Genomic DNA, 25536 nt, shown 5'->3' on the forward strand with positions numbered 1-25536 from the left:
TGTTGCCTGCATTATTATTCACATGGTGATCTTCAGCTCAGCAAAAACCTCCTAGAAACCGAACTAAGTTTTCCCTAAAGATCTTCTGGAAGAAGCGATACCATGAGCACAGAGAATATTAAGTAATAACCTGGCACAGAATCTTAGCTCCAGCCTGGATTTCAGGACTGTTTCCACATTGGATGAATGGAGGATATTCTTTCTAAATATTCTAAAGAAGGAGTTTTCCCACATAAGCCCAGCATACTGACTGCCAAAAATCCTAGCTATCCTCCGGTGTTTTACACAATAATTCTCCAGGGGTTGTGAAGATCATGTACCTCATTTGGACAAAGTAGGAACCGTTTTTGTCCACGACACCAAAGCCAAAGGAGTCAGAGATATTGTCATTGCAATGGGAGAGACTGAGGGCAGCTGCAACTGCCTACCCGGCAAGAGGGGTCAGCCTGCTGGTCCACCCTTTCAGGGCGCTGGAGCCAGACACCTCTGACCTAGGTCCAGGTTGTGGAGCATCTAAGGGGATTTCCACTTTTTCTCATCGCACAGAACCAGAGACAGTCACAGGCGCTGGTCAGCCCTGGAGTTCACCCTTGACTCCAGCTCCAGACCTTTTCATCCCCAACTTAGACAGTCACCAGGAAAAGGACTTTCACTACTTTCTGTCTGTGTCCCAGTGGGGACTTTTCCATTCTCACTGTCCTTTTCCCGGGAGATAGCACAACTCAAGGACTAATCTGAAATCATTCTCTTACAGGTAGCTTCTCCCATCCTGTCAAGGTGATGCTTTTGAGCCTCTCTTAATTTTTTTGGCTTAAAACAATAAGCATTTATTAGACCATGAGCCTGCAGTTCAGTGATTTAAGCTGGGCTTAGCTGGGCAGTTCTCTTCATTTTGGCTGGACTTATTCTCGGGTCTGGGAATCAACCAGCTATAAACTGATGTAGGCTGGCTATGGGAAAACTGGTGCAACTGACTCTGCTCCATGTGCCCTTAAATGTCTGGGTTGAGCATTTTCTCTTAGTGAGGACAGAGACGCAAGGGCACAGTTGAAAGCTTGCAAGTACTTCTCAAGCCTCTGTGAACCTCTCTTAATTTGGAGGTAGCCTGAGGAAAATCTGAGAAGGAAACTCCATAGGCACCACTGCTGAGTGTACAGCACGGTCTCCTCCCTCTTCCCCACCCTCTGGCCATCTGGGGGACCAGGGGCTTAACAACCAATAATTCGGAACGGACCACTCCAGAAGGAAAACAAGAAATGTACAGGGAATTTGGCAGCCCATAAATTTCCTACTTGGATTCAGTCAGTGTTGTTCTCCTCCAAGAATGTCTTTCCTCCTTCCCACACCCATTACAGAAGCATCTCCTTCCTTCCTACTTTGCTGTTTGCCTGGTGGATCTCTTACCCAAGCCTCCTTCATTTTTAAGAAGAGATATAGTTTCTTAAGTTGTCCCTATGAAATTAAGTCTGGTGACACTTGTGCTGGCTAAGAAACACTTTGTTTCATGTATGCCAGTCTATTTTCAGTGGTGGGTCTATGGTATCTGATTTATGGACACCAGGTACAGGTGTGGGCACGTGTAAGCATTCAGGGGAAGTTGGCGTCCAGTTTGCCTGGAGCAAGGCATTTGAGAAAGGGAAGAGCTGGAAACAGATTTGGAGAACAGAAAGGGCCCAGGTTTTAGAGAGCCTTAAGTGACAGGCTAAGAAGTGGAGAGGATGCTTTCTCAAAACATGAATGCCCAGGTGAAGCGTTGAATTGGATGAGGGAGAAAGGCGTAAAGAGGGGTAGGAAAAAGCGAGTGAAAAATGTGGAATGAGGGTACAGTTTTAAAAGAATTCCCGTGTTTAGAGGAGTCTCTCAAAGTCTTCAGCTAATAAATATTTTCTAATAATTAATATAATTCTTATGAAATTGGTGGTAAGTTCATTCCAGCGAGCCTCCAAGCTCTCCTTTGTCCTGCCTGTCCAGAGTAGATGGACCCAGAATGGCCACTTCAGACAGCCGTAATTTTTGCTTCCATAGCTAGTATTTCCCTTGTTTTACCTTCCTTTGTGTCTCAGACACCAAAAACATTTAAAATGTCTGTCTTGCCTGTAATACTCACTTGCTAAAACCTGCAGGCTAGTGCCTGCTCCAAAGACGTATTTGTAGTTTTCTGTGTCACAGTGCTACGTGGCTCTACGTAAACCAACATAGGGTTACCATTTCTTGGTGTAGTTTTGCTGTCAATTAGCAGGATATCGTATGCACTTTCTCCATGCGAAGGTTTTGACCTCGTGTTTTTCTGAAAGGGATTTACTTGGGATAATGTCTTAGTTCATACAGAAAGTCTTTTTGCTTTGATTAGGTCTGGGCTTGCAAAACCTCCTCAATCTCATGCTATGTTTATCTTAAGTGTGTTTATTAAGTAAAGAGGTTGTTTTAACAAACATGTCAGGATTTAAACATCTAAATGATGGTTGAACCCTTCAAAGTACTCCCTTTAGGACTCTCTCTGAGAGTCAGTTTATGGGCCACACATATACAATAAGGACATTATTTTATAGTCACGCCTCATTTTTGGAACCAAATTAGTACCAGTAATTAATTTGGGTCCCTCCTTTATTTATAACTCATGGCTCTGAAAGGCTTTTGATTCTTAATAAAAGTGAAATCCACCTTCAGAAGATAAAGCCATCATGGCTGCTACAAAAAGAATGTTCTGGGCCCTTTGAGGGTAGATTCAAAAGAGGAGGTTAGCAATGGACCGGGGTGGTGGGTGTGGGGGGTGGCGGTGAGGGGACTAAAGCGTGTGTTACTTCAGGCTGAATGGTTTGACTGAGCCACTCATTTAAATGTATAAACTCTATTTGTTAACAAATCAGCCCCATTACCTACTGTCACACCCGGTTCAGGCACAGAGGGTGGTGGGCAAAATACGACTGAAATGTCAGATGGCAGGCATTACTGCAAATAGTGTGCCTGCATGGAAAGCACCCCATTTTCTATCATTCTAACAGAAAAAACCCAAACCAAAACCCCCAAACACTGAACTCTGCAAGAGTGGAGATAGCTTGTAAATTTTCAGTATTTCTTTCTGTAATCCATCTCTCTTCCCCTCTCCCTGATAGCTTCACAACTCAGATAAACATTCTGCTTTGTCACAGGAAATCCAGTGGCAGTGGGGAGGCTTCCAAGGTACGGGGATTCTCTGTCCCTCCCACAGGGTTGACTCGGCCAGCCTGGGTGAAGGGGAGAAGTCCGTGTAGGGAACTACTTTGTCCTTGGGGTGAAGAGGGGGCTTCCACGGATATGACCCACAGAGGGCTGTCCTCTCTCCAGAGAAAGTTTGATTGTTCAGCTATTCTCCCAGCAGAGGAAAGCCACGAGGAGCTTGTGGCTCTTGCTGCCCACCCCTCACCCAAGCCCTCAGTCCACCTGCTAGATTTTCCAGTTCTACCAGGTGACATGGCATAGGCGCAGCTGGGTTCTTAGCACTTATCTGTTAAGGACATGCTTCCGTGGCTGCGTGCTGCTGCATTGGCAGCCTCCCCTTTCATTGGTTTGTTTCTCTATCACCAAGCTTTTCTGCCTCTTTCCCAAAGCCTCAACGTGCTTTGTGGACCTTCAAGAAGCACTGACTACAGTATTAATACAATTTATCAAACTGCCCATGGAACTGATAACCAAATCCAGCCACCAGGGAAACATGTATTCATATCTTGCTCACACATCTGACATAGTTAACAACTGCATGCTAAACGAAGCAATTAAATTCAGCCGTGTTTCAACACGTCCCTTTGGGTTTCTCTCCAGAAAGGATAATGAGTTAACCACAAGAACTCACTGAGTATGACCAGCAGCGAGGTGAGTTTGCCAAAGGTGAATGCATACCCAGCATTCCACAGTGCATTTTCCCTAAACAAAACACCCCTCTCAGTAGCCACTCTGACTCTCTTCCTCATGGGATCCTCCATTAAATCTAATGTCTAAACACCTATCACCCAGCAGTCACACAGACCGTGGGTCACCCAGGGTCCTCTTCCATGAGACCATTGCTGAGAAGGTCACCCACTCAGCACAGTGAGGTGGGTGATCACTCCTGAGAAGTGCCGTCCTGGGGAGGGGGCCCTGTTACATGTTATGAAGCCCAGAGTTTTCCTATGTCCGGCAGAGGCCAGTCCTCATCTGGCTGAGGACAGCCAAGGGCCTAGATCGGGGCCACTCTGTAGGCTCGTGGGTGAAGGGTGGGTAGACTCCACAGAGAAACTAGGTTGGTAAATTTCTTCTCATTCACTCTGGGTTGTGCTTTAGCTGCACTCACTGATTAATCTCTGAAACCCGCCAGTACTTACTTGGTTTAACAGGGAGTGTAGTGCCTTTTCCAAAGGTGAGCTTTTCTTGGCTGCCTCCATAATTCACAGTCATATGGGGCCTCACAGTAATCAGTGGGTGGGAAGGATTGAGGCGGAGAAAGAACAAGTGAGACCACTTTCTTCTCTAGTGGAAGTCTCACCACTTTGCAGTCTCAGCTCCCAGCTCCTTGGCAGGGAAAGGACATTTCTCTAAAAATAGCAGCTGGCTGTGCAGATAGATCTGAGCTTGATCTTAAACCACCAGTTTTGCTCCCAGAATACTGGGTTCTGATGGCCGACTCATGCCTGAGACACATGGGAAAATTGCAAGGTCAGGCAGAGACATGCCATCTAGCACAGGTGGTCAACAGGGGGTCAGAGAGTGGCTATTCTGGGGACTAGGGGCCACGCCACTTTTATAGTTCTTACAAAGAATAACAACAATAAAACCCAATAAAACCCCCAACAAAGGAGCTGATTGTGCTCCTCTTGGAGAGGAGGGGGTCTTCTTGAGGAAAACCTGATTTCTGAGCTATTAGATCTTTTTACTTGGTCTTATCACAGAATATGGGTTTTGCATATTACCATTAGCGTTTTTATATATCCGGAGCCAATGAGGGTTGACAGTGAAAATTTCTACTTCTTCATGACCTAATTCTTAGGATTGCCAGAATTCATCAACGAACACACTTCCAACCGGCTCAGGTACAAAGAAACTAAGTGCATCTACCCTCTTAATCCCACTAAACTGCACAGAACAGCACTTCCACTCAGGTCAGCCTTGGCGATTGATCCACTCCCATCACTTACTTGGTTTTACTGTCAGTCTGGTCCCTGTGCCAAAGCGTAGGTCATTGTAATTATTGCCACAGCAGTACACCCTCTAACAAAAACCTCCTGGGGAAAGCTTGCGGCCAGGCTCCCAGCGTGGCAGGCGGAAGGGGGAGAGGCACCAACAGAGACCACAACACAACAGTCCCATTCTCTCCTACAGGAGTGGGGCCATTTGTCATGCTTCTAGGCTGTACAAATGGGCACTTTTCAGTGCACTGAGCACAGCTAATCCAGATTCCAAACTGGCACTCTGAGACATAGAATCAGCTTGCAAACAGGTTCCCAAATTATGTATAAACCCATGCCACAAACAAATCATGCCCAAACACACGGTTTGTCTTCAGGGACCACTGTTTATAAGGTACTGCCTGGTGGCATGCTCCAGATTGTTGATAATTTGCATCTTAGTTATGGGTTCAAAATACTCAGACTATCTATGTAATTTCATGTTAATTATCATGTGGTTATTTTGTAATTGGTAAATAATGAAACGTGGCAGTGTGTTGGGGGAGAGAGAGGGTTGACATCTCATTATGTTTTCAGAGGATCGAGTATTTGTTTTACTCCACCAAGTGTCTAACCCAACGATTCCTCTCAAAAGTTGAGTGTGTAGAACGTTAAGTAACTTTCCTGAGAGTTACTCAAAAACAGTCATTAGAAGGTCACTCTAGCCCATTTCCTCCCATTTGTACACATCACCCCTGAAAATTTATCAGGAAAAGCAGGGCTCTCTACTCTCTATTTGAGAACCCTTTTCATTCTGTTGCCCAGAGTAAGAAAATCCTGATGATAAATTAATTCCCAAACCTGCTGCTCCAAAGAAAACAGAGTAATGAAGACTGAAGACGCTTGAAGCAGGGAGAATTCTGTTTTCACAGGTGGAAAGGAAAGCCTCAGTAGTAGAAATAAGAGTGACACAGATACTGATTGAATGCAGGTACCCTCAGTGAGACCCCCTCCCACTGGAATGAAGGCAGGACTACTTCCAGCTAGGATGTCCCCCCCAAGAGCACCCCTGTTTTAAAGGACACACGGTTGTTACCTCATGGTTCCTGTTACCTACCAAGGGTGACCTGAAGTCTCGTTCCAGTCCCAAAGATGAGTTTCCTGCCACTGCCCATGGGCACACTGTGAGATGCTCCATGACAGAAACCTGCCACTGGAGTTCCCATCTGGTCTCCACCCTGCACTCCCTTACTCAGAGTTTCCCCATGGATGGGCAGCCTGGGCAAGCCCTCAGGGATGCATCCCCATCTCCTAAACTCTGCAGCATTAACCCCTATGAGGGCAGCAGGGCTCTGGCCAGATACTACCTGCCTGGGGCCCTCTTTGACCTCACCTGATCATGGGGTGCTGGCTAGTTAATGAAGGCTGAGGAGTTGTCAAGTTCAACTCCCCAGACATTGGGAATTGAGCTCTTTGTTCTTTCCCTTTCTGGGTTTTATGTTAATGAATCTCTCTTGTCAGAACTTGATGAATGATTGGGACTCAGAAAATCAAATGATTAATAACTGTTCTAACTTAAGGGCCCTAAGTCAGGCAGAGAAGAAGACATGAAGACAGAAAAGGAGAAACAATCAAACCTCTATCCACACAGCCATGCCCACAACACCCATGAAAGTCATTTTCATTGCAAAGGTGCTGCTAACAAAACGGTCCTTATATGTTCATGCCTCAGTTCTAAGTGGTATCCTTTGTCTGCCAGAGCCCAGAACCCCCAGTAATGTCCTTGGAGTCAAATACACTCACAAAAGCACCCAGGAGACCTCCAGACTATCATCTCCCGCACTTACATGGCTCAAAGCCTTCTGGGTGCTTAGGACCGCGCTGATGTGGCAGTGGTACCAGAGGCTCATCAGCAGGGTTTGGAAATGTCCCCATGGAGTCTGCATTTAGATCCCCATCTCCCAGGTGGAAGCACTTACAGGGCTGGATGATGAGCTGGGTCCCTTTTCCAAAGGTGAGCCTGTTAATACCTCCTCCGTATTCACACGTCGAGTCAACCCTTTACATAAATCCCTCTGCCAGAGACCCATGCCCTGAACCTCTAGAACCTCTATCTACAGCTACTCTGAAGCCAGGGACAGCTTGTAGCCCTGGCTGGACCTGCTGGTCACTTCCTCCCCTTCCTTGTTGCTGTTGTAAAAGCGCTGACTTCTCCATGAGAGCCGACAAGGTCACAAAATGCTCCCCCGTCACGTAGAAGATGGAGAGGATGGAGGCCCTCAGTCACACACATTTAAAGGGGTTATGCTTTGTATATCTGGCATCTAAAACAGGACAATTCAAACGTTAGGCTAGAGCAAATAATAGGCAGAGACACAGATGTTTCACTTTCCTCTCAGACTTACTGGGCCTCACTGCTAAATGCGTCCCAGTCCCAAAAGTCAGCTTGTCTCCGCTGCCACTCTTCCCACTGTTGTCAGCAGCTTTACAGAAACAGGGCGGACATCTGTCACAAGGGTCACGTCACCAACCTGTCTGCCTGGCTTCCTCCTGACACTGATCCCAAAATGCTCTACAAACCAAGCAGTGTGCATCTTCCCTCACAGCTCTCCAAGTCACAGGCTCAGGATAAATCCCTCAGCTCAAAACCACAGGCTAAGGTTTCCATTTTGCAAGTCTAGACACCCAAACGGCAAGCAGTGTGGTTCCACAGAGATGCTGACATTAAAAAAAAAAATTTAAGTTCTATTTTAAAGCTGTAGGTCACACCAGTTAATTGGTGTGTTTAACTCTCTCAAAGGCAATGCATGGGAACTCTTAAGTGAATCACATTAATAAAGTGTTTGTGTTGCTCCTGAAACTTCACTTTTTCTCTCTTTAGAATCAAATCCTTCTAAACTAGAGTCTATTTGATTTGTAATGAAACACAGGCTGGGATTAGGGTGTGTTCCATACTCACGAGGCTTGACTGTCAAAGTGGTTCCTGAGCCAAAGATCTGTGTGTTTCCAGAATTCACACAGCATCAAACTCCTCTACAAAAAGAGCTTGTGGGCGTGGTTGTGTGGTGGCATGGGGGTGAGTGACTCGGTCCTGGAAACAGAGGACTGTTCCTCTTTGCATGTAGGACTTGCTGCTATTTGGCCAAGAAGCCAGAGACATTGGAATGATCACAGAAACTTCCCAGTGTGAAAAGGTCAATTGTGTATGGAATTTGGCTTGTGTTTGCTCTTTGCTTCTTGGGCTAGAATAAATGCTACAACTCTTCTCTAGAAGGAATGCTCCAAAGGTTCAGTGTATCTTTTCTTTCAGTGCTTTTCTAGCCCCCTAGCCAGAATTTTCTTTCATCTCATTAATCCCAATCAGACTCACCTGTTCCAAACATTTCTACTCTGCCGTGATTGTCCTTCAATTTCAAAACTCATAGCAATCACCAACCAGTAAAAATTTCTGGAAGCATTGCTTGGAAATGAACTCTTTACAGCTGGCTTCCACATACAGTTTTCGAGTATTTGGGGCTCTGAGCTGGATTAGAGCCACTCTGACTGTCCCCTGCTGGGTAAAGCATTCTTTTACTGAGTTGCTCTTGGTGGCACAGAGGAGAGTGGCATTTTCACTGGGTGTGTTATGTTTTCACCTGGGGACAGTCCCCTGAACACTTCTGGCTACTCTGGAGTCTGTGGCAGGGAGCAGACTGACCATTACTAGGTCCCCACAGCTCAGCTCTGTCACGGTCTTGCTTTGTAACTCTATGACACCCTCAGAGCTCCCTGTCCCTAGACAGAGTGGGGAGAGTACCACTTCCTTATCCTCTCCAGACAGAGAAGAAAAAGGCTTTGATGCCTAAAGGTGCTTTATCCAGCCTAGCTGGGAGGTGCTTTATAATGTAATTTTTACTACAAGAGTCTGAGCCATCCAAGCCCTCAATACTCATGTCTTTAATTTCTAATGCAGAAAGGAGAGAAAAAGATTCCTCTAGGTAATGGAATGGTTAAGACAGTTGAGAAATTCAGACTTGGAAAAGTTCCATCTGTCCAGTTCTTGCTCTTCCAGTGTTTGTGAGGTTGTCTTTTGTTACAAAGTGAACATGTTCAGATTTTCCACAGCTTTTAATTTCAGATGCAAGAAATTTATTTGCCCCATGCTTTTCATGTTACTCTACTCTGTGTATATATACCCAGTATCTATCTCATTCTTTCTTTCTATCTGTCTCTCTCTTATCTATCTATCTATCATTTCAGACATAGTTTTTTTTTCGCAGTTAATTGTGTGCCTTATCCACACTGTAATTTACTAGATGCAGATGTGCTGTCACACTGATAAACTCCACTGGGGAACCCCCCCACCCCCCGAGTTTTCCACGTTTAAGCCTTCCCCTTGGGATCAGTGTTCAGCGTCCCATTGCTCTGCCCCACCCAGAGCATCAGCTCTTAGCACCTTTCAAAATACCTTTGCCATCTGTAAAGAGAGACACACACTGGACTAACTTTGTAAAACTATATACTCTCTGGCATTCTGTCTGCCTGCCTCTCTGGGTCTTGTGGTTTTCTTGTCTTTCTGATAGCCTACGTTTCAACCATTTCTTCCAAATGCTTGCAAGTACTCAAAGTTCAAATTATCATACAAGATAAAAGTGAAGATGCATTTATTCTATCTAAATCCTCTTCACGTGTCACATTAGCACATGATGGCAGCGGCAAAAACAGAATTGTGAATCATATTTTCCAGTTTTGAATTAAATATTCAAGACTGGAGTTTCCCCAGAAAACTCAGATATTTGGCTGACACCCATCTCTACCAGTTATGAAAAAGGACAGATGGAAATCCTCGTAAGCCTGCACAGTCTAGTATGACCTCCAGAATCTTACATAGGCCACCTGGAAATTAAAGAATAACTGACTTGCTGACCAAGGATGAGGTACTTACTTGGTGTAACAGTGAGTCTAGTTCCTTTCCCGAAGGTTAATTTGTTTCCGTAGTTAGACACACAGTGTTCTAAGGCATTACAAAAACCATGGCTCCAATCTCTCCGAACCCTACCGTGCCCTTCCCCCCCATTTCTTGTGAACCCCCTCCTCCCAATGCTTCACCATCAAAGCCGCCAGTGATCCCTTCATACCATTTCCTGCCGGACCCACTGAGAGAAAGTGGGAAAAAAGCTATAATTAGGAGAGGCTTGACATGTGAGATCTGTTTTGATTTTTCTGTCAAATTTTTCTTCAGAGAGAGGACTAGACATCCTCTTTCTCTCTTCAGGTGCTGTCAGTGAATCCCTTGGGTCTAAACACAGGATGAGTCTGGACAGCCCTGCCATCTTTCCTCATCCTCTTACACCATTCCATAGCTCAGCTTTCTCTGAAGTTGCCTCTTTTCCCTTCTCTAGCCTTCCGGCCTATTTTCTCTCAGTTGAGGCTTGCCCCTCATTCTCTGCTCCTGTGGCCTGTGCCAAAAAGGGCCACGCTCCTCTGGTCAGTGCTGGTGTGAGGGGCAAGCTGCAGGGGATGGCATGGCTGCAGATGACACTGTTTGACCCCCTCCTCCCCGGGGTTTCCAGGCAGGGAAGTAAAGACCTGTCATGGCATAAATCATTCTTGGGGTGGACGGGAGAGGCTCTTTGCTCTCTTCCAGATGAAATTCTACCTATTTTAGAGAAACAGAGCAGCAGACTTTTGACGATTTCTTTCTGGAATTTAAAGACTTTGCTCAACACAAAGGTGATGGAAAATTTTCTTTGACTTACTTGGAATGACTGTCAAACTTGTCCCTCTCCCAAAATAGAAGTTCTGGTTGCCGGTGTTCCACTGTGATAGGAAGCTTAACAACAACCAGGCAGAAGACAGAGCCGCTGCTGACACCTGGGGCCCCACCTGAGGGACAGACAGACAGACAGACAGACTGTCTCTTTCCCTGTGCAGGTGCAGGGGCAAGGGCATTAGTGGAAACGAGCTTTAGGGCTTAGAGCAGCTGTGAACATGAGCGGCTGGAGGGACTGAGTCCCCCTGAGAGGGGACCAAGGGGAAGGCTAACATGCATTGTGTGCGGCTGGCTGTCTAATTAAAGGTGTGGGCCCATTTGTTTTATGCATGGACATTAAAAAAAATTCTTTTCCTCTGAAGATTTAATTTCTCTCCTGATGATCACATGATTCTGAAATGCATTTCCACTAGGTCTCTTCATTACATCTTTTAACTCTGGGAAGGCTTTTCTTTCTTTGTGAAATTTCTGGAACAATTCCTTTTCTTGGGATTAACCCAGTATGAGGCTCTGATCACTTGCTCCTTTCCCACCTGCCTCATTTCCCTAACACCCCGTTAGGCAGTGTCCATTGTTCACCCCCCCCAACCTTGTCCCCCATGAGCAGTGAGGGGGTGGGAGGGAGAACACAGGTTGGCGACTTGTTTTTCAAATTGCCATGTTCAGACCCCAAGCTCTCTATGCTACCTTTTAAGCACTAAACCTACATTTGCCATTCTTTGACCTTCTTTTCTGATCACAGTTAATACATCTTGATTCCCTCAGCTTTGTGTCTTCAACCGCCACGCCACCTGCACAGCCATTTGAGCCCCATGCCTGTGACAGTTAGCCCTGCCACACTCCACAGGCAGAGTCACGGGCGGACTTACTTGGAACGACTGATACGCTTGTCCCCTGCCCAAATGTCAGCTTGCTGTAGCTGTCACACAGCCACCCAACCCTTCACTGTAACTGACAGGGGACTCTTAGCGATCTCAGACCCCAGTCTTTTTTGATGCCACTTCAAAAGGCATCTCAGGTACCTATGGGACAGGATCTGAGAGTGTTGGGCCACAGTTGGGTCAGAGTGATGTCACCCTTCTCTAAGGCAGGGGTCCCCAACCCCTGCTACTGGCCCGCAACTTCTTAGGAATCTGGCCACACAGCAGGAGGTGAACGGCGGGCGAGCTTCATTAAGCTTCATCTGCAGCTCCCCATTGCTCCCCATCGCTCTCATTACCTCCTGAACCATCGCCCCCCCGACCCCCTCACCAAGGTCCGTGGAAAAATTGGCTTCCACGAGACTGGTCCCTGGTGCCCAAAAGGTTGGGGGCCGCTGCTCTAGGGGATGGTAGAAAACTTGCTAGGAACACGTGCTTCTCCACCTTGGGGTCACTGCAACTTCTGACATGCTGAGGGTTTTAAAAGCATCAGTGAGTTCCCTTGTCTCCTTCTCCCTTCTCTACTATCCCCCCACCCATACAATGTCCCCATCCGCATCTCATTTCCATCATCTCCAGGCCCCAGTTTGGTGACATCAGGTCCTTAGGCACCATTGATCCGCCTTCTCTGAGACAGCATATGTTCCTTGGCTGCCGTGATTAAAGGGCTGGAAATGCCAGCATCTCAGAGGCTGAGATCTGGGCTCCTTACTCTTTATCACTGGTCAATATGTTATCCTCATTTGTCTGGCTAATGAAGAGCTGACTTTTCTAAGTGGATGCTTTTTTGCTGAAATGACAACTGCCGAAGAGCTAACAATAAAAGCAGAGCTCTGAAGGTGGTGTTGGCCTTTCAGACCCCTTTGGCATATCTCAGTCAAAGGGTTCCCAGGCTCAAATGTCAACATCTCAGCTTTGGCTCCCACAGTATTGGGCTTGGAGAAATTCAACAAAAACTGGGCAATATTGGTCCAACCTACCCCTTGTTCATTAGACCCAGGCTATTCTTGGAGGCATCTTGCACGTTCAAGATGGTCATAACAAGCCAACATTCAGCTTTATAGCGGTACTTCTAGCTCCACACCCACCTGATACGAATTGATGCTGCTCTTCAGTGGAGCAGACAGAGGCCACGATACCAGAAGACCTCCCCACTGCCCCCTCCCCACATGCAAAGTAGGGACTATGCTGTCTGCCTGATCTACGCAAAGACAGACCTGGACTCTCATCCCTTTGGCATGGGAGGACTCTGCCATCAATTGAGAGCCTAGGAAGACAGTGCCTGCAATATAATCGGAATGATGTCACCCTTTGACACCTTCCTCACCATCTCAGTCTTATCAGGCTGCTGTTAAAGACGTATTCCTACATTTTAATATTTTAATGTTTCCCCCTTCTTGTCTGTCATTCCTTCCATTTATGTTTCTGAGCACCCACGGGGCTCCAGCCTCCTTGATCCATTTCCATTTGACTCCATTTGCATCCTTGCAAGGAAAGGACAAAAGTCCTAAAATGCAAGAATACCTGGAGGACACTGTGAGTTTGGGTCTTTCCAGCTTCTTGGCTTCATGGTTAGTCAAGTCCCCTTTCTAACTATCAGCTTCTCAGAGCTGCCTTGCTTCTCCCTGCAGCGGGGAGTTTTACAACGACTGATAGAAGGAACTTTAAGAATCTTAGAAAAATAGTCAGAGTTTCCCTCTCTTCCTGGTGGGGTGCAGCAGCAAACACACCAAAGCCAAATCTTTCTGTCTGCTCTAATTATCAGCAAGGATACAAGTCACCATGAGGAGAAAGGTAGTAAGCCTTGTATCTGAAACTCTTTGGAATTAACTGTAATCCCTTGGCTGGTGGTTTCAGCGATAGGAATGGACACAGTGGATGTGTATTTTTTTCCATCTCTTTTGTTTTGTCTCCTCTCTTTTTGTAGTTTTTGCATCTAGAGAAGCCGTAGGAGACGTGCAGGGAACATAGAGGGATTTGAAATAAGACCTCAGATTCCCACTCAGTTTTCATTTTTTCCCTCTCCGCTTTCATTTGAAACCCATTCTGAACTGAATGCCACGGACTTATTTAACCTCTGCTCTCAATTACCCCTCTCCACCCTGGATGATACCAGTGGAAATGGCCTCAGCTGCACCAAGAAGAATTTAAGGTTGATGTAAGGAAGAACTTTCTGACGGGGAATGGTATAGAATGGGTTACTCAGGGGAGTGTGTTGGAAAGGGTGACACCCTCCCCTGCCACCAAAGTTGGGCATTATCTCCAGAGACATTTCTGAAAGCTGCAAAGATTCTTTTCTGTCTTTCCAGGGACAAGATTGGCTTTACTCAGCAGCAGGGGGATAGACCCAATGGCTCAAGGTCCAAAAAGGAATCTGTGAATATTGAGATGAAAGAAGAGGCAGGACCCTGGAGGCTACTGGTTAACTTCAAGCAGGATCTGGTTCCTAGGCAACACACATTTCTCTCAAAACTAACACCAGGGGTGAAATTCCAGAATTTCCAGTATGCTGCTGTGTCCTGTTACACTTACTTGGATGGACAGTCAAAGTGGTTCCTTGTCCAAATGTCAGCTTTCCATAGCCAGCACCACCACCAGTGGTAACACTGCAATGGAAGCCTTTGCAAGAACCCTGGGGGCACTCCAGAGGCTCACAGACGACTTCCTCTTTAATTCTGGGGAGAAGAGACTCACCCAAAGGGGTCTGAATCTGGGAGAGCTTCTTCCCACCGTAGGTCAAAGAACCATTTCCACGTCTGGTCCTGGGACACTGACCTACTGCATCCCCCCCAAGGGCCTGTTTCCCGTCTCTCTCCATTTCCTCTGGTTTCCATCCTGAGGCTTACTGATTTCCCATGTTCAGCATTTCTCTTTCTAAAGGTCTCATTTCCATTCTACAGCATCATTTTCAGGACAATTTCTCTGATCAGTTTTCAAGACATGTCCTCCCCTTCCTTCGAGGTGTCACGCATTTCTGATGACAATGAATTGATCACAAGGAGACGTGAGGAGTGTTCAGCTTTCTGAAGGCTGACTAGAATTTGATGAGGTTTAGGTTCCAGCCCCAGGAAACACCAACTCCTGAGCTTCCCTTCATGCCCCAGCGTAAGGAATGAAAATGATGGGCACATTTGACTGAGCTTTCCAGTCAGCCTTGAACGTGAATGACTCACTGCTGTGAGCAGTGTCTCACAGAAAGTTTACATCCAAGCTTTGTTACAGTGATTAACTATCCTGGGGGCTGTTTTGGGTTTAGCAAAGAAAGGCCTTTATTCTGGGAGGCCCCTCAATCATAGGCAAATCGGGTCAGCTCGTCAACCTAGAGTCTCACCCTAGGTGTCCTGACCTCACAGAGCTGCCCAGGGGCTATAGTGGTAGCTAGTCGAGGCCTCTGTTAGAGGCAAGCTCTGGCATGTTTACTTGGAGTTGCTGTAAATTTCATCCTTTGACCAAACACAGCTTCCATTGCTGACAGTCACACCCATAGGAAGCCCAGGGGTCTCCCTGGCTGTGTCTGGTGGCTGCCACAGACGTTGTGAGTAGCCAAATACAGGCAGTCTCATTATTTGACACCCCTGTGATCAAACCCTATCTCCAAAGAAGATAAAAAAAGAAATGTTTTAGCTCCTTAACTTCCCTCAACTTTTAAACTCTTCAACTGGTGTGACTGAATTTGTGCTACTCTCACTAGTCAAGCAACCACTTACTAACAAAGCATCAACATGAAACATGAAAAGGGTGAGGAAACTAGGCTATTATTTAGTAAAGAAGAAGTGACATCTGCTTTAAGGACAGTGGTCAGAGATTCAAACGACACTTTGCATCTCTTCCCTTCCCAGCATCACAGTATACAGAGCTCCCCACACCCTACTTCAGCCACTGAAACATCAGGATGTAAGCAAAATTGGATGCCTGCCATCAGCTAAAGCTCTCAAACAGACGGCACCAAAGTGTTGCTGTGGCAATAACCTCTGGGCTCTGCTGATTGAAAGAAAACACAATTTAATCATAGGTCCCTTGGACTCCAGCCTTGCCTTGGTAGACCTTGCAGAAGAAGAGTCCATTGTATGGAAAATCTGGCCTACAGTTACTGTCAGGAGCTCTGGAAAGATGCTCGCCCTGCACAGATATTTTCTTTGCATGGTCAGGCTGGCCTCTTCTACATTTTACTGTGTAGGGGTTACAGCTCTCAGTCCCCAGAGAGGCCCACCAAGTGCTGAGGCGGGCTCCCGGCTTCTCCAGCATTCTGGAAAACCCACCACAGAGTTCTCCCTAGTGTGTTTCCAGTGAGACAACAAAGATAACACCTCCTGTCTGGTCCCCTGTCTCAGCTGCCCACTCCCAAAAAGGTGATGTCCTTGAGTCTCCCAGGAGGTTCACACGAATCCCCTTGAAGCTTTAATTAGCTAGGACCTCAGAGACTACTGAATGCAAGGGATTCCACAATATCACACGTTATTCACTATTTCTGTTGTTGCAGACATGTGCTGGTTTTGCCCCTGCTGAACAAGACACTTCTGCATGTGACTTCACGGCTAACCACACTGCATGTTCTTTTAGGCAGGACCTAGCCCAGGGCATTCCAAGCCAGCTGCTACCAGGGCTGCAATAACTCCTTCAATGCTGCATGCACTGCATCACTTAGTCATTTACACCCCCCGTGATCCAGTTTTTCAAGAGCTTCGACTGGGCTGTATTTTTCAGCATGCCTCTCCCAGTGCTGCATCCTCTGCTAATCACAGAAAGTAGATCTGAATAAATGAAACTCAGCAACCAGGGTGCTTAGCTTATGTCAAAAGGAGACTGGGGGGCTTTCAACAGGTTTTTCCCATTTACCCAAATTTTACAACAAGTCCGTCTTCCTGGCGCTAGTTTATAAGCACCACTTTCAGAAGCCCACCAGAAACACAGAATCTCAAGAAATGCCAGTAGAAACTGCAGTTCCTTACTGTTATATATAGCACTTAAAACTTTTCCAAGTACTTAACACACATTATTACCCTTATGAAAGGGTGGGTGTATATGTGAAGGAGAGAATAAAATGCAGTATTTTCACGATTCAGAGGACAAATGAATTTTTTCCCCTTTCCTTGGATGAGCTAAGTAAAATGGCGACTCAATCAATGATTTTGGTAATGGAGGGAAAAGTGGGGTTAAATGCTCTGAGTTAACCGGACAGTTCCACTGTGGAGACCTCAGTTAGAATAGAACCTTTAAAAGAGACAAAGTGAAGGTAAAAGAAGAAAAGAAATCTGTCTGCAGATAATGAATTCTCAGGGTCCCACTATTTCAGGAGATAAATTTAGGGGAGTTTTAGTATCTACATCAGGAAGATTTATATTTGGTCTACTGAATTTGCATAGTCACAATATGCCAATTTCCTCTCTATTTTTTGGCAAACATTTCCTGGCTTTAGCTGAATCCCTCAGCCTCCTGTATTCAATTTTTCTCTCTGTACCAATAATCTCATTTAAGATGGATGATAGGAATGTTTTTGGCTGAAGGTAATTTAGTCTTTGTACAACGGAGTTCTAATCTCTCTGATGGGGATCATATCCTCCCAACGCAAGCATTAGATTTGGAAACTAACCTGGGATGTTTTGGGGTCACAAGTAATTTAAATCAGAAGAGATGTTTTGAATCCCTCCCACTCCCCACCAGGCCCTTCAGACTTACTTGGATTCACAATTAAGAGAGTTCCTTTTCCAAATGTCACTTTATAGCTGCTACTTCCACTAGTCTCACAGTCAGCGGAGGCTTTACAAAAACATGAACAGGAGCTGCTCTTTGCAGAAGAGCCCTGGGGATCAATATGGTCTCGATCCCACAACCCTGCACTGAACTACAGGTTATTTGACAACATGCCCAGAAGGCAGCTGCTGCAGGTGGGAGCTGGGCTTCCAGAGGGCAATGGAGCCCTGATATATACATACTTCATTTATTACAAATTTTAAAATTATTTTTCTTTTTCTTAGTTGCCACCTTAGTTTGGGTAAACTATCTCTTTCTCTTTTTCCCTCGTTGTCTACCCCTGGTTGGCACTCACACAGTTTTCATTTTATTGTACTTCAGGGCTAAGCTGTTTCTCTGTTTTTTCTTAAAATTGTTCGCATCAACACACTAGATTCTGGTTTACTGGAAACCGATTGCAGAAGGGGAGGAGAGTGAGGGAGTTTTACAGGGCCATATTCAAGGTAGGAGTTTGAGGGTTTTTTGGTCTTTCCCAATCTGCTTCCCTATGATGGGCCGGGCAAAACAAGTACGTGCCGGTCCAGGAGAGGCTTTGGGACGTGGTCTAGAAAGGATAAAGCTCTCGGGAGCCCCACGTGGCTTCACCCTTTCATACTCACTGGGGTTGATGGTCAGGCTGGTTCCTTGCCCGAATACCAGCTTCTGGCCGGCGCTCCCCAGAGATGCACCACAGCAAAGAGCTTTACACAAACTACACACACGGAAGGCCTCTCTCTCCCCCTTGAACAGGAGCCTGATCTGCTCTCAGCACCCGAGCCTGCTGGGGACAATGGCCCGAATCTCACAAATCAGGGAGGTTTAGGACAGTGTCTCTTTGGGGCTGCCTTCTTCCTCCTTGACGAAGTCCCCTTTAGCAGTTAAAGTCCCCTTTAGCAGTTACAGACATGTACCATATTTTTATTCTCTTTGTCAGTCAAACATCTAACATCTTTATTTCCACTTCACAGAATTTTAACTTTTTTTTTTTTTTTAAATATCCTTCAGCTTTTACAGAGCTCTCCCTAAAAACAGCTGGGTTAAAAGAATCTTTCAAATCAGAATACACAAGGTCTCCTGAGTGAAGTTAAGCTGGCTTTCTCCTTGAAATTGGTGGTTTGAATCCTAGGGTCTGCTCATCTGGGACTTAATCCATTGGCTAAGACAGGAAAGGTTAGGAGTCAACGCAGAAACTCCAGGGGAAATCCTGTCCTGTGACTCCGTCTTCTCTGCACACTTATTTGGACTTATTTTTGGACTTAATCCCCCCCGCTCCCCCAAGACATTGCCAGCACTTGTCTCCCACAGGGAGCCCTCCTCAGAATCAGTTCTAGAGGACACCCACCCATGCACCCTGAAGTCTGAAAACAGACATGGTTTCTTTCTTCTGCTCAGGGAAATTTGATTGAAAAATAATTTCCAATTTTGCAAAGTGGAAAGTATTAGGAGAAAATCTGTTTGCTTCTGTTCTCCTCCTTCTCCCCCCTCCTCTTCAATAGTTTTAAACTATTCATAGAAACAGGCCCTTTAGGGTTAGAGAAATGTGGTAAGTTTCTAATCTCTTCATCTTTTTTTCCTGCTATCTGTTTACTGCAGTCCTATATTTACAATCTAAATTTACATTTCATTTCCATTTGCAGAAGCTTCTAATACACTTTTTCTATGACTTCCAGAACACCATGTGTAATGATAAACTCTATTGAAATGAACCAATTCAGAAGGAGTTTTTAGGGCTGGAGGCTGACATTTCTCTCTTCCCAAGACAGGTCTGGGGGTGAGCAAGTCATTATTACTCTTCCAGGCAAGCCCAAGATAGGGGCAGTGCAGCCAACTGAGCAACTAGGCTTGCGGGGTTGACGTGCCTATGTCTAAATAACCATCTGCTGAGCGTTGCCCCTTGGGGTTAATTGAGTTTTCTTTTTAATCTAGCTCCCAAATGTCAGCTTCCCATCTTTTTAGCTCTTAGAATCTCTCTGACAGGCAAAGCTTAAGGTAAATCTCATAGATGTTTTTTGAATCTCAACCAATATTTCATCTCTGTACACATCACAAATAAAGGAACCAAAAGAAGGATGAATATAACAACTTGGGGAGAACATTTATAACTTCTCTGGGAGAGATGAGAATTATAAATAAAAGTGGAATAACATGTGCCTTTTCTGATTATCATTGCTAGTGTCTGGAGGACTGTACATATCCAGCCCAGTTTGGAAACATGGTAGCTGACTGGCCTGCCCTTTGAACTCTAGTTAGCAACTGAACACACAGGTCAGCGTGGAAACACTTGTTTTAAATCGCATGCTATTTTAGGCATAAGGGACTTCACGAAGGTCATCTGGAACTAACATAATACTCACTAGGACATCCTGATTCTAGCCTTTCTAATGTGGATACTAATTTGGCCATGAAAGTAGAAGTTTTACTTTGAGGTATCCATTGGGTAGTTGGTATCTCTTATGAATCGTAAGCAAAAGTTAAACCCCAGATGGCTGTCTGGAATGAGCTTCTGTTGTAGTAAATAGAGACTCCCTTATGGAGCAACATTTCAGCTACATTCAAGTTAATTAATCGATTTGTTTTGAGAATGGTAGGTAGCACTCAAAATCTCCCTCTGGTTATTGCAAGCGGGAGAGAAGGGTTGTTATTATATAAGATTAGAGAATCCTTCCCTGACACTTCCCAGTGTAGTGCCCCTTTTCACCGAGGGGCACAGAAATGAGTGGGTATCCAAAGGGGCTTCTATGATAAGCTCAGCCAAGGCAAGGATGAAAAAGTCCCAGTTAGAAACGTAGTGGTTAACAGCATCCTGGGGCATTTTTTTCAGCAGTTCATGATCTTTCTGACTATTTTGAATATTTGCTTTCAATCTTACCCTTTCCCTAAATATCAGCTTGTGATCAGCGTCAGCACCAGAAAATCTTACATGGCTTTACTCAACTTGGTGTGGCTCCAAGAATTTGAGAATTATGGGGATTAGACAATTTCTTCCCCTAACTGCACCAGCATAGAGGCCTTGGGAAGACAAGTAGCTCACCCGAGAGTGGTCACTCAGTCGTTTATACCAATAGGCTGTATCTCACTGTCTTCCTTTGGGTCGGGTTGCATTGCCCACCCTACGTTGCTATGTACTTTAGTCTAATATATCCTTTCTCCCTAACTGCTTTCTGCCCCGACACATTAAAACTTTAGTTCAGATTCCATTTGTCAGACACACATCTCCAACAACAACAAAAACCAGCTTTTAACATTTCCAAGGGCTTAAAGGTGTTGAAGAAACAGCCCTAAAGGGGCTCCATCAGAGGCTGCTCTCATTATCATGTTCGCCAGAAAGACCTGTGGCACCAAGTCCCCAAAGATGCTAATCACTGGATGAGTAATTCAGTGACCTTTCACTGAATTTCTAAGAATCAGTGGCTTACGTTTAGAAACAAGCCATCTTCTTTAAAACATACCTGGTCTAACACTCAGGTCGTTCCTCTTCCGAATGTCAGCTTATTAGTGGCTGTGGTACCACACGAAGACACGAGACTCTGCAAAAACTTAGCTGCCCAAACTCCCCTTACTACCTACTTAAATGTTTATCTGTCATCCAAGAATCCCCTTGATAAAAGCGCTTTTTATAATGAGGGTCTGATGGTAAAGTTTATGGACCTTCTGCGGCCCTCCTTCTTCCTTGTCACTTAGTTGGAAATGTGCCAACCTTCCCTCACAGCATGCCTGCTCTGGTAAAACAGGAGTAGGAACTGCCTCCCTCATTTAACAGAGGGATACACGAGAGGCTCAGAGGGTTCACTGATTTTCTCTTAGTCCCACGGAAAATTCTACCAGTTCTAATACGAAATTAAACTTTCTATCAGTCTGACTCCTTAGTTTAATGCTGCAGTAGCACTGTCACTCTGGTTTATTAGATAAAATAGCACGTGAGGGTAAACAGCAGAGTCCCACGGGAGGTAGGTACACATCAACGGCTGTTTCAGTTGGAATCCACCAATGGGGCTGCCATGGTTTGGACTTGCGTTATAAAAGAAAATGGAAAATTTAGGAATCAGGGTTCCAGAGAGAAATTTGGAAGCATTAGTTATTCAGACTTACATGGGCTTACTGTCAGTTTCGTTCCCTTTCCAAAGAAGAGTCTTTCAGATCCGCCCTGAGTTACACCCTCACAGACTGCTTTGCAAATACTGCCAAGGCCCTTCCACCAGGTACTGGGAACCCCGGCTCCTCCCGCTTTCCCAGAGGAAGCACAAAGGCAGAAACACAATGTTGTGCAATTACACAGTTAAATGGTCATTCCTGAAAAGGGGGTGGGGAGGACCATGGAAACAATTTAATCCATCTTTACCTAACGTTAGATTACCTTCATTAATTGACTGATTAGCTTAGTTGGTAGGCAGTTGCAATTAATTGGAATAGCTCAGGCTTTGGGGTCAGACAGACTTGGGTTTGAAACCCAGGGCGAGTCCCTTAACTTGCTGCCCCTCACTTCCCCTACCTGTAAAGTGGGGAGAATGACCCCGCACTGTGATGCTGCTGTACAGACTAGGATCTGTAGGTGGGTGGCAGTGGTCCTGCTGCTTGATCTCTGGCTTGCTTAGCTGAGAGCACACTTCTCTAGGGATTATTTTAGCAACTCTAGAGACCAAAGTGTCAGTGATTTCCCGCCCAAACATGATCCCCCCAACTGGTAAACATTTAGCTCTGGAAGCTGAGTCTCAAGAATTAAATTCCAGGCCCTCTCTCTCACTGAGTCAATCTGAAGAAGTTGCTCAACCTCTCCCTGTGCTTCTATAAAAATATAAAATATAAAAATTAAAAAAGTTCCCTTCTATAAAATGAGGATAATAACAGCACTTAACCCACACAGCTGATATAAGGGTTGACTGTGGTAATGGATCGAAAGCATGCAGCACATTGCCTAGCACATAGTAAGCAATTAATAAATCATCATTATTTTCCTCCCCAGAAGGCAAACACATGGACAATATTCCTCTTTTCACAATGACCTAAAAATCCTAAAGTCCATGGGTACTTCTCTTCCTCTAACTGGTAAACCAGCAGAGCTGTGAGGGCAACAGAAGAACCACCAAGCAGTTTGATGAGGAGGGTAAGTGATTTTGTGAGAATTTAGCAAAAGCTGTATCCAGCTGCACCTTCATGGATGGACCGTTTTGGGGGATGTGGAGAGGGTATCTTTTAGCCAGGCAGGATTTAAATATGAGCGGAGATGGGCCAGGAAGCCACATCCCCATCAGTCACTGTAAAAAGGATCTCATATCATTTTCAAGAAGAGGGTTCAGTGCTGTCCTCCACTTACCAAGATGCACTGTGAGCTGAGTCCCTTTCCCAAATGTCATTTTAGAGCCACTGGTTTGCTGAACACAATGCTGAGGGGCTTTGCAAAAACCTGTGGGGTTAATTTAAGGAACCCAGCTTTGCAGAGCTTCCCAAGAACTAAACATTTCCTTCAGCCTCCAAGCTTTTAAGACAGGATAAGTGATGGTGTCTCTCTTTGTGGTAGCCCAGAGCTTCAGAGCTGAGAGATATGTCCAGAGATGATTGCCCCTTTAAGAGACAGGAAGGCTCAGCACACCGATTCTGTACACACATTCTGTGGTTCAAAGTAATTGCATAGCTGATGCAATCTATCATAGAATATAAAATCCCACTGGGAGAGAAATTAGCTCTGTGGAATTTATAGGAAGTGTTTGATGGTCACAGTCAATTGTCTGAAGACAAGACCAGCATTTTCATTTTGGCTTTTTGCATCTCTGCCTCAGTCTGCAGGTGGCTGCACCTTTCCCCTCATATCAAGTTTAGCTGTTCTGACTTTAGCCACCTTTCCCCCGCAAACAGGTATGCGATGATTTTATCTCCCTTTAGAACTCTGTGGTTCTGTTTTGAGCTCGCTAAGTCTTGGATAAAGAATGTTTGGGGTTCAAATGAAGTTGCTCAGTCAAGAACCATGATGTTTTCTTTCCCTTGGGTCTGGCCTGGTCCAGAGCCATGAGCTGTCTTGGCTTTGCCCTGGACCAGGCTCAGCTGCGAGACAATGAGCAAGTTCACAAACCTCTCTGAGTTTCACTGTCCTCATTTGCAAAATTAAAGAAGTGAGTTTGGTGGTCTTTATGGACTCTCTGAGCTGTTAGGCTTTGATTTGATTCTCTGGACCTAATCTATCCAAAAATGCTGTGCAAATGTATTTTTTTCCCTCAGCGCGTCTAGTCTTCCTCCCTATTTCCTAAACAAAATAAAACAAATAAGCAAAGAATAGAAAAGTAGGTCTCTACTTATTATACAGGGAAATAAAGATTTCCAAGCCTACCGTCTGCCTTAACATTAGATCTTTTTAGACGTTTAAAGTCAAAATTTTGGAACCAAATCCTCAGGGAGAAGTGTTCTTTCTTTGGAGCTTCCAGATAATTCAAAAACCAAACCAAATAAACTGACACCTTTGGTTTAAAGCTAGTACTTACTAAGTTTCACTCTCACTTGAGTCCTGGTTCCGAGTGTAAATTTCCTGTTTCCTTCCTTCCCGCAGGAGCTGAAGCCTTTACATAAACTACAGGCTCTTGCTTACCCACAGGAAAAGTGATTTGATACTTAGTCTTTTCCCAACGGATAAGGGAATTCATCATCTAGCCAAAGGTGTCAGCTCTCTGGTTGCTAGATGTTAGATGCTGAGGGGGTTTTGTTAACACTATGTCTGAAATGGAGGTACTCACCCAGGTTTACAATTAACTGAGTCCCCTTCCCAAAAGTGGGTTTCTCAGTGCTCTTCACACAGTGCCTGGGCCCTTTACCAAAAGTCCCTCTTAGTGCTGGGCTGTGACTTCCCCTTCTCTGATGCAGCCTGTCTGAAGTGTGATTAGGGGCACAGTGGGGGCCAGCTTCATGAGCAAGGTCACTTAGGGTTGCCCCTCTCTTACGAATGCAGCCCAGGACTCAGGCCATAAGCAAAGCAGGACCAACCATGATGGGGGGGGGCGGGTCGTCCAAAGTTCTTTCCTGGCTTCCTGGGCAGCTGAGACCCCTGTATCCTGAATATCTCGCAGGCAATTTCTTATTGCCCACCCTGTTGTACAGATCAATAAAAACCATAACTGCCTGGTGGTTCATCGTTAGTTTTGACCTACAAAAGGAAAGGAGACCCCCGTGGGCATCAAGTATAGGAGGGATGCCAGCCCCCCTTTTTCATTATTGGAAAGACAAAAAGTACCACTTCTTCCTATGTTGACGGCGAGCGTAATTTCAGAAATGTATGATTGATTCTTGAAAAGCTCTCCCTCCATACACTTAATAGATCAAGAAAATTTACAGTTGGGAAGAGAAACCTGCCCTACAAAATAATGAAATATGTGCTAAAGCCAATCATAAAATAACATTTTTGATTATCTTGTGTATTAGATTATCCATGCTGTTGTGTACATTTCTTTCTCCCCTGAAGCTAAGCTACTTACTCAGGGCCACAGCTAACTGTGTCTGGGTCTCAAAGGTAAATCTGCTGTCGTTGTTCATCCATTGACAAAACCCCTCCTGCCTTAGGGCAATGATACCATCTCCTCAGAAGCTGGCCCAGATGATCCCTGGGAAAAACTGTGGGCACTTAATAAATATTTGTTAAATTGAATTGAATTGGAGTAAACATTAATCTTTTGTTCCTATTCCTTAAGGAACCCTTGAATAACTCTCTGACAATTTTCAGATGAAAAAAAAATAATTCTGCCAGATATTACTTACTGAGTTTCAAGATTCCTCTAGTCTTGGCTCCAAATGTCAGTTTCCTGTTAACCCAATTCCCACAGGAGTGAACACCTTTACAAAAAACAGAAGCATCAGCATGGTTGAAAGGGATGTGGCATCAACTTTGTTCTCCTTCCTCACTAGTCGGAGACAGCTCTCTGCCACAGGTACCCTATCTTTCCTGGGAAAGGTCTGCCCTCCTTCCCTCTGTCAGGGCAGAGGTAGGAGGGGGCAGAGTAGATTTCAGGGATGAAGATGATAAATAAGATATCGAAATGTT

At 45.2% G+C, this 25536-nt stretch overlaps 1 gene segment (V, D, J or C); it reads right to left on the minus strand.

Annotated features, from left to right (window-relative positions):
• LOC132420437 (T-cell receptor alpha chain constant-like) overlaps positions 1 to 25536 on the minus strand; it is a 220774-nt gene that overhangs the window by 50621 nt on the left and 144617 nt on the right. The window contains 1 exon segment of the C gene segment in view: positions 22831 to 22888. Coding sequence covers positions 22831 to 22888 — 58 coding nt within the window.

The sequence above is a fragment of the Delphinus delphis genome, chromosome 2, assembly GCF_949987515.2.
Source record: "Delphinus delphis chromosome 2, mDelDel1.2, whole genome shotgun sequence".
Taxonomy (NCBI): Eukaryota; Metazoa; Chordata; class Mammalia; order Artiodactyla; family Delphinidae; genus Delphinus; species Delphinus delphis.